Source organism: Cottoperca gobio, chromosome 23 (assembly GCF_900634415.1).
Source record: "Cottoperca gobio chromosome 23, fCotGob3.1, whole genome shotgun sequence".
NCBI classification, from domain to species: Eukaryota; Metazoa; Chordata; class Actinopteri; order Perciformes; family Bovichtidae; genus Cottoperca; species Cottoperca gobio.
This window is the reverse complement of record NC_041377.1, coordinates 11944083-11956223: the sequence shown is the minus strand read 5'-3', so window position 1 is coordinate 11956223 and position 12141 is coordinate 11944083. Positions and strand designations below refer to the sequence as shown.

Here is a 12141-nt window from a genome sequence, read left to right as displayed (position 1 = left end):
AGATTTGCAATTTGTTTTCCCCCCTTTGTCATAAGCAGTGTAAAACATACATTTTGTGTGAAACATTCATTTACAGATTACATAGTTTTTTACTTTACTTTTTGCATTTTTTATTTAGAGATTCTTGCTTTTTCAACATTGCACCCCAGTTTTCTAGGTGGGGGAAAAAAAACTAAGAATTGTATAGGATTTAGACATGAATATAAACATGACTGATTGCAAAAGCAAGAATGGGGGGGGTGGAGGGGGGGCTGTGTGCTGTCACTTCTACTCAGCCAAGTGAAATCTGGTACGAACTGACCTGAGCTGCTTTTACAGAGTCCCTCACCTCTGTCACTGCTGACTGGGGGAGTTAGAAATATGTGATCACAAGGGGCTGTAAGACATCAACCAAATGAACTGTAATGGGACATAATTGATTGCATAACATCTTCATCGCCCGCTGTTTGTTGTGTGGACGACCCTGCCTGAGAGTGGAATTTATGACTGAAACTGTAGTTTGCTGTGTTAATGGTCACAAAAGCATCTTATAATCATCACTATAAAGCAGACTGTTATATAAGTCTGTCTGTTTCTGTCACTGTATGTTCTGCTCAAGGCTTCCTCTTCATCCTTCAGGTAGAAATACTGCTGTGTATAATCAGCAACATGTAATGCAACTCAAACATCTAAATGAACATTTCTATCTCTGCTTGATTTCAACAGAGAACATCTAAACCACACACGTGAAATTGTGCAGGAAATGCATGGAACTCACAATCTGAACCTTATTATGCGTGTGCTTCTCTTCCCTGAAGGCATACAATAGGACACATTTATATTAGTTAAATGTATAATTATTTGTATAATACAGTTTCTACAGCGGAGGTGCAGCAGAAATGATCACAGTACTGTCTGACTGCATCCTATTGGACTCTTCTGCTGCACTTCATTTTGAACATGGAGTCATGGCAGGTGATGTACTTTGCTCTGAAAGGGGCAGACGAAGGGAAAGAAAAGTAAGAGGCTGGCCTAAGTTTAGCATTACGAACCCCCCGCCCCTCACTCCAGTCCTTAAAATCCTAAAACTTGAGCATTTACAGATAAACCTCCAGAGACCACTTCAGCCGTGAGACAAGAGAGATACACAGACCATCAGGTGACACTGCAATGAAAGGTAAGATATAATACATATGTTGGATATTTTGCATATTGATCAACTGGAGATTTTCAGTGCAATCAAAATGTATTTAAATTCTTTAAAGTCATTTTTGTTAACACTTTTATTACTGTATTGTTTAAGGATATGATTGCAATTTAAATTGTACACAAAGCTCAAAATGTATATATATTCTAATTTTTTCAGCTAAATCTCTTGTGTGTAAAATGAAGGATTTAAGATTCAAAGGACTGAACATGCATGCTCTGTTTCTTTAATACTCTCCTTATTGGTGCAGTAAAACTACATTATTCCACTGTTACCCACCGTGCAGCTGGAACTGTTTGGTGCCTTGCTTTATGGCATCTTCACTGTTTATGACTGCAGGGAAAACATCTCCAACTCAGGCAACAACCAACCAACTATAACCTTCTGCAATCCTCCTCTTCTCTCTTTCTGTTTCGTAGGAGACGCTGCCAAAGCGGGCATAACCAATGGCACCATGGCCAAAGACCAGAAGCCCCCCTCGGAGGAAAAGATGGAGGAGCGGGGCCAGTGGAGCAACAAGATCGAGTTTATTCTATCCGTCGCCGGCTCCATCATCGGCCTGGGCAACATGTGGCGCTTCCCTTATCTCTGCTACAAGAATGGAGGAGGTGAGTGGAAGATGAGCTGATGGAGGACGGTGTTAAAGTATGTTAAACACCAAGATTTGCATTTGGATGTTAATTACTTCATGTAAAGAATTCAACACTGCTCTGGTGCACTTTTTTACAGTGAACCGTGCAGTTATTTGTCTACATGCACTAAAGGAGAAGAAGATTTACGACGGCTGACATGAAATTGAAATCATGCAAAAACCACAAAAATGATTTACACACCCGAGTACTCTTTTTATATTATGTAATCATAATCTCACTTTATAGTCACTTGAAAGATTAAATAATAAAAGCAGATTTATTCCAAGACTCAGACCCCATTTGATTTTGGGCATGCTTGTGTAGGTGTTAAATCGGTCGTCCCTCTTTCTCCCTCCACGGGGTGGCAGGGTCAGGGTTCAGATCCAAGCGGGGTCAAGCAGCTGTTGTTGCTCCTTACTCACAGCAGCTGTCCCTGCAGAGAGGCGGAAATCTGAGCACGCCAAATATCCTCGGACACCCGACGGGACGTCCACACAAAATGCTTAAAACAAAGTGGCAGTGGTTCAGGTCTGCATGTAAATAAAAGAGCATTAAAGAAACTTTGGTCGACAGTAGACCATGTCTTTTAGTGTTTGTTCTCATTAAAGGTAATAATACAACTTCAGATCAGGCATGTATTCTCTCGTAGTAATTATAATCTAAGCGTGGTTTTGCATGTTGTTAAATATTATATGGTTTAATTTTGTATTTTAGATTTGTTGAACCCAGGTTAATATTAAAATCAAAATAATTTAACAGGGATCTGCTGCCAACAGTTGCAGCATTTTAAATTGTATAAACGAAAAGCATGCATGTAATATGTAATTAGTAATAGGTAATCCAAGAACGGAAGCGAGGGGTTGAGGGAGAGACTTTCTCTATGAATCATTATGTTATTCTATATCTATATATAGTTTCCTTAAGATTTGCATATTTCTACAGGATACTCCACACAGAGGGGACTCAGCGACGTGTCCATATTTGAGCAATTTGATTGTAACTACTTGTACTTGATTGTAATTTTGAGCAGATTATTTCCTGTGAAACTGCTACTACTGGAAATAATCTGCTCAAAATTCATCCAAATCGTTTTACACAAATAGTTATTGTATTCACTGTTTGGGTTAATAGTTTATATGTTGCTCTGTACTGTTACTGTTATGCATTAAATATAAACTAGGATAATCTTTCTAAATTCCTTAATTTGCCTGGATAATTTTTCTAAATTTTTCCGGGAAAACAGGTGGATCCTTTTTAAATGTTTGTTGTTGTAATACTCATTTCGACCACAAGAGGCTCGTGTTCTAAACAGGACATAATGTATTACTTCCTTCTAGTTATATTTTAATTTAATTGAGTACATATATTGTGTGTTAGCAAGAAAACAGGCAGGTTTACAGTCCTCTCTACAACATGGGGTAGTGGTGCACTTCAGCCTCTCGTGGCCGAAACACTGATCTTGATCGAAACAAACCTTTTTCACCTGTTTTTTTTACAGATGAAAATAATGAAAGAAAGTTAGAGTTTTTAAATCACCAACACAGGAGACACAACTATTTAGATCAGACGTAGACATGTATCACCAGAATATCAACTTACCTCTCACAGCTTCCATAATTGGCCCTGCCTATCCTGCCTATGGTATGTTACTCAACATACCATTCCAGCAACCGAGACTACGCCTGCAAAAACAGGGTCAACAATTTTCAGCATTTTCCTCTGCGGCCTCTAAAACACCGTCACCAACAGTAATGAAAGTAAACTCTAACCCTGAATCCTTTCCTCTCCCTCAACTCAGGTGCTTTCCTTATCCCCTACTTGATCTTCCTGTTCACTTGTGGCGTTCCCGTCTTCTTCCTCGAGACGGCTCTGGGCCAGTACACCAGCCAGGGAGGCGTTACCTGCTGGAGGAAAATCAGTCCGTTGTTTGAAGGTGGGTCAGGTGTATCATCTTAGGGCAAAGACACTGTGGGATCCTCAATGGGGCAGTAAAGATTGTATTTTGTAGTGGAGAACATTAGCTGATTTTCACAAATATTCCTTGAACTTAATTCTTCATTTGTATTGATTATCCTACAGGTCTTGGCTATGGCACTCAGGTGATAGTGACTCTGTTGAACTTCTACTACGTAATTGTTCTGGCCTGGGGGATTTTCTACCTGTCCTACTCCTTCTCCTGGGACCTGGCCTGGTCGTCCTGCAACAACACGTGGAACACAGGTAACAAATGCACATCAAAATACAAGACAAGTGTTTTTGATACCTTCGAGAAATTTTACATTTTTCTATTTTTCCCACCAGAAAACTGCTTGGAACTTCAGAGAAGAAACACCTCAATCACCCAAGTGGTCAACCTAAATTCTACCTCTCCTGTCATCGAGTTCTGGGAGTGAGTTTTGAGAGTGGCTCACCTCCTCTTTGTGACACCTTCCTGCTGTGAAATGACAGCGATGTCTGTGTTTTTTCCCTCTTCTCTGCAGGAGAAGAGTGCTGAGGATTTCCCCAGGGCTAGACCACATGGGCTCTCTGAACTGGGACCTGGCCCTGTGTCTTTTCATTGCCTGGGTCATGTGCTACTTCTGCATCTGGAAGGGGGTGAAATCCACAGGAAAGGTCGGTGACCTGGTGACCCTTTTTATTTTGTTTTGCCAAACACAGTTCTAGGGCACTTTAAGGATGACATCTGGTATTTATTTGTTCTATTTAGCATGTTTCTTTATTTGTTTGCATACTTAACATCGCTGTATGTGTGTGTCTAAATAGGTGGTCTACTTCACTGCGACCTTCCCTTATCTGATGCTGATTGTGCTGTTGATCAGGGGGCTCACCCTGCCTGGTGCTGGCATCGGCATCCAGTTCTACCTTTATCCAGACCTGGGACGACTATCGGACCCGCAGGTACCACGATGTCACACAAATGAAAGCCAAAATGCAGATCCACATTTATGACCATTACACAAATTCCCTATGAGGGACCTTGAGAAGATGTAGTGATCCCTGTGTGCGAGGGCGCAGCAGATGCAGGTACCCTGTGGTTCTCTGCTGGGGAGCCTAGTTTCTGCTGGGTCCATCTGCTCTCCATGAAAGAAGCAGGCACCGCAGGAATTAAATGCAGGGTCAGGACACCATTGGGACTGTAAACACCAGCTCTACCGGGACTGAGCCGCAGACAGTCAGCTCACCAGGCTTTCCCCCAGTAGGAGGACAAGAGAGTTTTAACTGACTCCGCTCGACTCGAGTCCCTCGCTTAGCTCAAAACATTTCATGTGTCTCTAATGTTGTTATTGCCATATATGGCTCTTTCGATAACGCGATATGGCTCACAGACAATTTTGAGCTGACATTTTTAACATGATTACCAAGTAATAAATAATTATATTGTGTCATTTTAAAATAAAAACATTTAGCAGCGGATTTGTTTTTAGTTCTCCCCTCTCCTTTCCTCCGCTCTGTCTCTGGCTGTAGGTTAAGGTGTGTTCACACGTGTGTGTGTGTGTGTGTGTGTGTGTGTGTGTGTAGGGGGCGGAGCCCTTCGCGAAACCGAGCAGAGGAGAAACTGCGCAAAGCAACAGCAGTAGACCGGGGGGGTCAAACTCAATCACAGAGAGGGCCAAACACGGTCCACATTTATTGAACAGGATACACATATTGGATAAAGTGCAAAAAGATATGGAACATATTTAAGTCAACTGCAAACGGATTGCTGAGCAGTTCAATTTAAATGTCTGAGCTGCAAAGTCGGCAAATGCGCTCAGTTTATGAGCAGAATGCGCAGTCGGGAACACAGCGGTGGAGATGTTTGTCAGTGTTTGGAAACACGTAGTGACCAAAGTTTCCTTCTGCATCAGAGTCTCTCTCAGGCAGCTCGGCTTATAAAGCTCTCACTGCATCATACATGTCCTGTGATCACACGGCCCTGAAGCTGCAGGTTTAACAGTGAGATGCCTCATTATGTCGTACAAACAGTCCAGCTCACATCGTCCCAGAGATCTGTGGTGTGTTTCCCTTTGCTTTCCAAAAACTTTCATTTCATTCACACAGTTAGATACAAATGTATTTTCCCGTGGTTGTGCCATGCATTGATTTAATTACCAAAACCGGTGGGCCATAGACATGATATTTTCTCGCTGGTCGGATATAATTGCCTTGAGTTTGACACCCGTGCAGTAAACACTGAAAAGTGCACATAAATGAGATAAATAACATAAGCGTTTAGTTTATTTAATAAAAGAGCACCTGTTCAATGAAACACTGATACCGCTATTATTACTCGGAGAAAAAAAAATGCACGCATAAAGTTACATTCAAATGTATTAAATATATGGCTCTCAAGGAAATACATAAATAAATATTTGGCTTTTCTGGCTCTCCCAGCCAAAAAGGTCCCTGACCTAGGGGATCATGTGAGTGTGTGTGTGTGTGTGTGTGTGTGTGTGTGTATGTCCTCAGCTAATCTTACATACTACTACATCCATAACCCTCATATCTGTTGTGCTCATTTATGGCTGTATGATCAAGGACAATTTTTGGAAAAGCTATTTTATTGACTGTTTTATACCGTCATTGACTGCTGACTCCCCACCACTCTTAACCAACAGGCAGTGCTTACACGTTTGCAGATTAATTCCATACCGGTATGATATGATCCACTCAGGTTAGGCATGAATAAAATCCCTGTATTTGTTATCTTCCGCTCCATCTTGACTGTTAAGTGAGATTCAACTCTTCTTTGTTTGGAAGAAAGTGCACCAGCAGTGTTTTGACTCTATACATTACAGATCCTGCTCTCTCTATATTTATGGAAGCTTGGTCTGTTAATCAATGCTTAGACTAACAAGACCAATTACAGACTTTTAACAGTTTACTATTGTGCAACTGCATAAGTCAAGGATTATGAATGTGCACGTGAATTCCTACACGGCCCGTTTGTGTACACATTAACCCGAGTACTGTATGTGTGCACTCCATTGGCTAATTCATTTTCTTTTGTGCAAGGTGTGGATGGATGCTGGCACACAGATCTTCTTCTCCTACGCCATCTGTTTAGGATCGCTGACTGCTCTGGGAAGCTACAACAAATACAACAATAACTGTTACAAGTATGTAAACAATGTGTACGCATATTTGATTACGTGCTCAAATAAACAGGAGTTCCTTTCCATAGGAGTACATGTTTACACGGTTCAACATGGAAAAAAAGTCCAACTTTTCCATCCTAAAATCCTAATTGGGCCATGAACTTTCATCTCCATTGACATCATCATCAGGTGTGATTTATGTGATCACCTGTGTGGATATGAAGCTTAATGAATGTCTGTAAAAAGATGTGCTGTCTGTTGCAGAGACTGCCTGGCATTGTGCTTTCTGAACAGTGGCACCAGCTTTGTGGCAGGCTTTGCAATCTTCTCCATCCTGGGTTTCATGTCCTTTGAACAGAATGTTCCCATCTCAGAAGTGGCAGAATCTGGTGAGGCTTTTATCAGCTCTATTCAAGGGTTTGAGATAAAGACTTTGTTCTCTGTTCCTCTGGCTCACGTTGTTTTTCTCGTGTCTGTAGGTCCTGGCCTGGCCTTCATAGCTTACCCCCGCGCTGTGAGCATGATGCCTTTCTCTCCTCTGTGGGCCGCCCTCTTCTTCATCATGATTGTTTTTCTGGGGCTTGACAGCCAGGTAGACACCTCAAGTTGATTACCTTTTTTTTTTTTTTTTTTCTCACAACGACACTAATTACTGACAAATACGGTACATTTCTTGTTTTTACTGATACATATTTTTGATAAATTCTTTCGTATGTAACTTTAAGCACATTTACTCAAGCACTGTACATAAGTTACATGTTTCTGCATTGAGTACTTTTACTTTTAATAAATTAAGTACATTTTCCCGATTGCTCTTACATACTTTTACTCAAGTAACATTTTCAATGCAGGACTTTTACTTGTAATAGAGTATTTTTACAGTATCGTCTTAGTACTTTTATTTAGATAAAGGATCTGAATACTTCGTCCACCAATGGTGTAAATGTAAATGTCGCTAAGTTTGTGTGATCTGAGCCAGTAGGGCAAGTCTTTCCTTAATTCTAGCTAAACAAAAATAGTTTCATTTATTGTTACATGCTGCTCCCCTCTTCACCTCACACCTCTGCCCTCCTCCCCTTCAGTTTGTGTGTGTCGAGAGCCTCGTGACGGCGATAGTGGACATGTACCCGAGTGTGTTCAGACGTAAAAACCGCAGGGAGCTCTTCCTGTTAGGCGTGGTCTTCGTCTCCTTCTTCGTGGGCCTCATCATGCTGATGGAGGTAGGGGGTCGTACACTGGGACCACATACAAAGATGCATGCACACAGGTGAATATCTGCAAGCATAAAGGCGGTTTGGACTGATATGTTTAAGGGCAATAACAGGGGGGGTTGCACCTAATGGTTGTTTAGGGATTACCCAAGACAGGAATCCTTCTTCTGCTGAAATAAGATCTTACAGAGTACAACCCAGTTGACATGGTTCCACCTCTGCACAGCTGGAAACATGAATGCTCTGCAGAGGTGTCAACAAGTCATCGTTTTGTAAGTACGAGCAAGTCAAAGGTTTTGTGCAACACGTCTCAGGTAAGTCTCAAGCATGTCTGAAGTCTCTCGGTTTGGGCTCCGGCGTTTTTAAATTCTCTTTCACAAACTTGTGCATCTTTAAATGTTAACAACAGAAGAGTAGATTAATCTTTATATTTTTACGATGTGAAATATGCAATCGAGAGGATGCTATACATATTTATATACAGACATAAAATGTAGCTGTGTTGCTCTGTGCTTTGACACTGTCCGTCTACGCGTGTAAAAATGAAAAGCATTGAATAAACTTAGAATAAACTCTTATTCTAGAAATAATTTCCAATATGTTTTGTCTTTACAAAACAAATGAGTTATCGCTGGTGAGTTTTGCTAATATGATTGTGACTCAGTGCTTTATATCTCTCTCTGTAGGGAGGCATGTATGTTTTCCAGCTCTTTGATTATTATGCAGCCAGTGGCATGTGTCTTCTCTTCATGGCTATCTTCGAGACTGTCTGCATCGCATGGGTCTATGGTAAGTTGTCCTCCAACATGCTTTCATTCACTGGTGAAAATATGTTTCACAGGTGTTTTCCGGTGATCCTGACTGTTCTGATTTTTCTTTTTTAATACCGTTGAGTATTTGTCCTAATTAATGGCAGACATTCAGCTGCAAGTTTAAAGGCTCAACATGTATAGAAATGTCTTTGCTGTGTTTTTCCAGGTGCAGACCGCTTTTATGATAACATTGAGGACATGATTGGATACCGACCAGGACCTTACATCAAGTACTGTTGGATGTTCCTCACCCCGGCCACATGCATTGTGAGTGTCAACAAACTAATGAAGGAGTATCAAGGCTTTCCAAAAAGGACAAAGGCTGACAAGCAAAAGAGGCCTCCTCTCCTCTCCTCTACTCTCCTCTCCTCTCCTCTCCTCTCGGAAGCTTCATAGCCTCTCCTTCATCTCCTCTCCTCTCCTCTCCTCTCCTCTCCTCTCCTCTTCATCCTCTCCCCTCCTCTCCGCTCTTCTCTCATCTCCTCTCCATCTCCTCTCCTTCTTCTCATCTCCTCTCCTCCTCCCTCCTCTCCCTCTCCTCCATCTCCTCTCCTTCACATCCTCTCTCTCCTTTCACTCCTCTCCTCTCCTTTCCTCTCCTCTGCTCTCCTCTCTCTGCTCTCCCTCTCCTTTTCACTCCTCTCCTCTCCTCTTCTTTTCACACTTCCTCTCCTCTCCTCTTCTCTCCTCTCATTTTCACTCCTCTCCTCTCCTCTCCTCTCATTTTCACTCCTCTCCTCTACTCCTCCTTTCATCTCCTCTCCTCTGCTCCTCTGCTTCCTCTGCTCTCCTCTCCTCTCCTTCCTCTCCTCTCACTCTGCTCTCCTCTGCTCTCCTCTCCTCTCCTTCGCTCTCCTCTCCTCTGCTCTCCTCTGCTCTCCTCTCATCTCATCCTCTCATTTTCCTCCTCTCCTCTCCTTTTCACTCCTCTCCTCTCCTCTCCTCTCCTCTCCTCTCCTCTGCGCTCCTCTGCTCTGCTCTCCTCTCCTCTCCTCTCCTCTCCTCTCCTCTCCTCTCCTCTCCTCTCCTTTCCTCTCTTTCCATTTTACTTTATAATTTTAGGGTGTAAATAACTCACTTGTAAATGTTCCTCCCAGTGATGGTTTCTGTGCTGTTAAGAATATTTCTTTATTCCAACATGTCCCTAACATCAATGTTTTTTTTCTTAAAGTACTCTTTGCTTCAAATATACATACATTTTTTCCTGTTTTATTTTACAGTTTGTGCACATTAGTGTCAAAAAACAAAATAAATCCTTTGTTAATTCTTCACTAATAGTAATGCTTGTCTAACTGTCTCTTCAGGGTACCTTTGCCTTCTCTCTCATCAAATATACCCCTCTAAAATACAACAATGAGTATGTGTATCCGTGGTGGGGCTATGCCATTGGCTGGCTGCTCGCTCTCTCCTCCATGGTCTGCATCCCTCTTTGGATGGTGTACAAGATCAGCACCACCCAAGGGACATTCAAAGAGGTATGTTTTTCTGTTTTAAGTCCTAAAATAAGATAGGAGCAGTTATCAGATTTAGGTTATTTTATACTTAGATTATGAGTTTTTTGAGTGTGTGAAATTTAAGGATTTGTGTGCCAGTTTTTTTTCTTGTGCTGCGGTTGAGTAGTCTTTTTTGTTTACAAAGTTCCTAAGTGAAATGACCCGGACGTATCTCATTTGGAGCCATGATAAGAGCTGGTCCAATTCTCTAAATGCTGAGGAAAGGTGCTTCAATGCTTCCTTTTGTATCTCCTTTAGCATAGGGACACACCGGATCATCCTTAACCAAAGGAAAGGAGATAATGCTGTCCCTCATTTCCTTGTGGCAGCAACATTTAAAGCGATGGCAGACTCACGTTGCTATGGAGTTTATTCAATAAACATGGTCAAGACTGGAACCCATTAACACTGGTTTATCTCTCAACAGCGCATCAAGTTGCTCATCACACCATCTGACACTTTACCCAAAACGAAGAGGGAGCAAGAGAAGCTACTGGCCATCTTTGCTCCTGAGGGAGAAGTCAACATGACTAGAAACGGCTACTATCCTGTCTCAGAAACGGACTCCAACTTATGAGGCCCCCAGTGATGATGTGTGTGGGAAAGACAAGTGGGTTTTGGTTTCATCATTGACTTGCTGCACCCTTGCCTCCCAAAGATCACTGCAGGGAAAGAAACAATAAAGTGTCACATCATCTACTTTAATTAATGCATAACAGATATGAGGACTCGGGAGATGATAGGCCTACAGTGTGTTGGGTTTGGTTGCGCCTGTACATTTCACAGATGGCAGTAATATGGTAAAAGAAAGATTAAGAAAAAATTAATTCAAAAGTCATTTATTGGATTACTTAGACGTTATAGATGGGACAAGGGCATTTTTTCAGGGACAAAAGTTATTTACTCTACTCATCTATTAATACTTTTTCACAGATGATGTAAATTAACTGATTCAAGGTCAGTGTAAATGCATGAGTCAGCCTTGTTGACATTGTTTTAAGTTAATGGTATTTTCATCTTTTTCAAAGGTGGTAATTGTAGAGACAGACACACAGGTTCCACCAAAAGTTTAGAAATGTCTTGGTTTTTCAAAATCAGTAATGAACAGGTGAAGCATTTGTTACTGCAAACATGTAAGTTACTTTTTGAAGTGTCCTTGTGTATCTGACATAACTTCATGGCTACTTAGCCATATTTGTATCATATATTGTATTATCATAACTGATTGGTGAAAGTTTGTATTTACAAGAATTTAAATAAAATGTTGTGTTTCACATGAATAGACTGTGTAATGAAAGATTATAATGTCAGTGAAAATTAGCACTGCCATAGCTGTAGGACTAACATGACATATATGTAGTTTCATATTTTGTACTGTAACATAATATGACTGTACAAAGAAATGTGAATCTTGTAAGTATGTTTTTAAATAAACATGCAACATTTCTTGTTGTCTCTAATCTTTTTACAAGGGTTTTATTAGATCAATTGTGGATTGGGATAGAGGAAATCCTTCATTATGAAATGTAGACATGGAGTTTGATAGAGCATTTGATAAGGCATTTACCAGGCAGGGAAGGTAAAATCAAAAGACACCAGTGAGTTATATGTGAAGTGTAGGAACGTATTATCAGGGAATAAAAGTCTGGATATCTCAGCCTCTACCTCATTTTTATAAATCTATTTTTCGCAAATCCCCCAACTTTATCAAAGTGTGATACTAAATTGC

The 12141-nt window shown here is 41.1% G+C and overlaps 1 protein-coding gene across 2 annotated transcripts; it reads left to right on the top strand.

The window, feature by feature from the left end:
• Positions 1-1015: 1015 nt before the first annotated feature.
• Positions 1016-11858, top strand: LOC115028562 (sodium- and chloride-dependent GABA transporter 2-like). Of its 2 annotated transcripts, XM_029462424.1 has the most exons (15): positions 1016-1156; positions 1606-1794; positions 3617-3751; positions 3898-4038; positions 4120-4207; positions 4299-4431; positions 4582-4716; positions 6814-6917; positions 7161-7285; positions 7376-7488; positions 7979-8116; positions 8794-8896; positions 9086-9186; positions 10224-10394; positions 10840-10989. In XM_029462424.1, the coding sequence occupies exons 1-15, from the start codon at positions 1150-1152 to the stop codon at positions 10987-10989; spliced, it is 1833 nt and encodes a 610-aa protein (XP_029318284.1). In that variant the 5' UTR covers positions 1016-1149. The 2 variants fall into 2 exon arrangements, with proteins under 2 accessions (XP_029318284.1, XP_029318283.1); XM_029462423.1 differs by having other exon boundaries at positions 3898-4207; positions 10840-11858.
• Positions 11859-12141: the final 283 nt, after the last annotated feature.

Excerpts from the sequence above, each read along its gene's own strand:
- LOC115028562 (XM_029462423.1), top strand. Across the intron at positions 1,795-3,616 it reads CTGCTACAAGAATGGAGGAG|GTGCTTTCCTTATCCCCTAC; the intron begins GTGAGTGGAAGA and ends CCCTCAACTCAG. Across the intron at positions 4,432-4,581 it reads GGGTGAAATCCACAGGAAAG|GTGGTCTACTTCACTGCGAC; the intron begins GTCGGTGACCTG and ends GTGTCTAAATAG.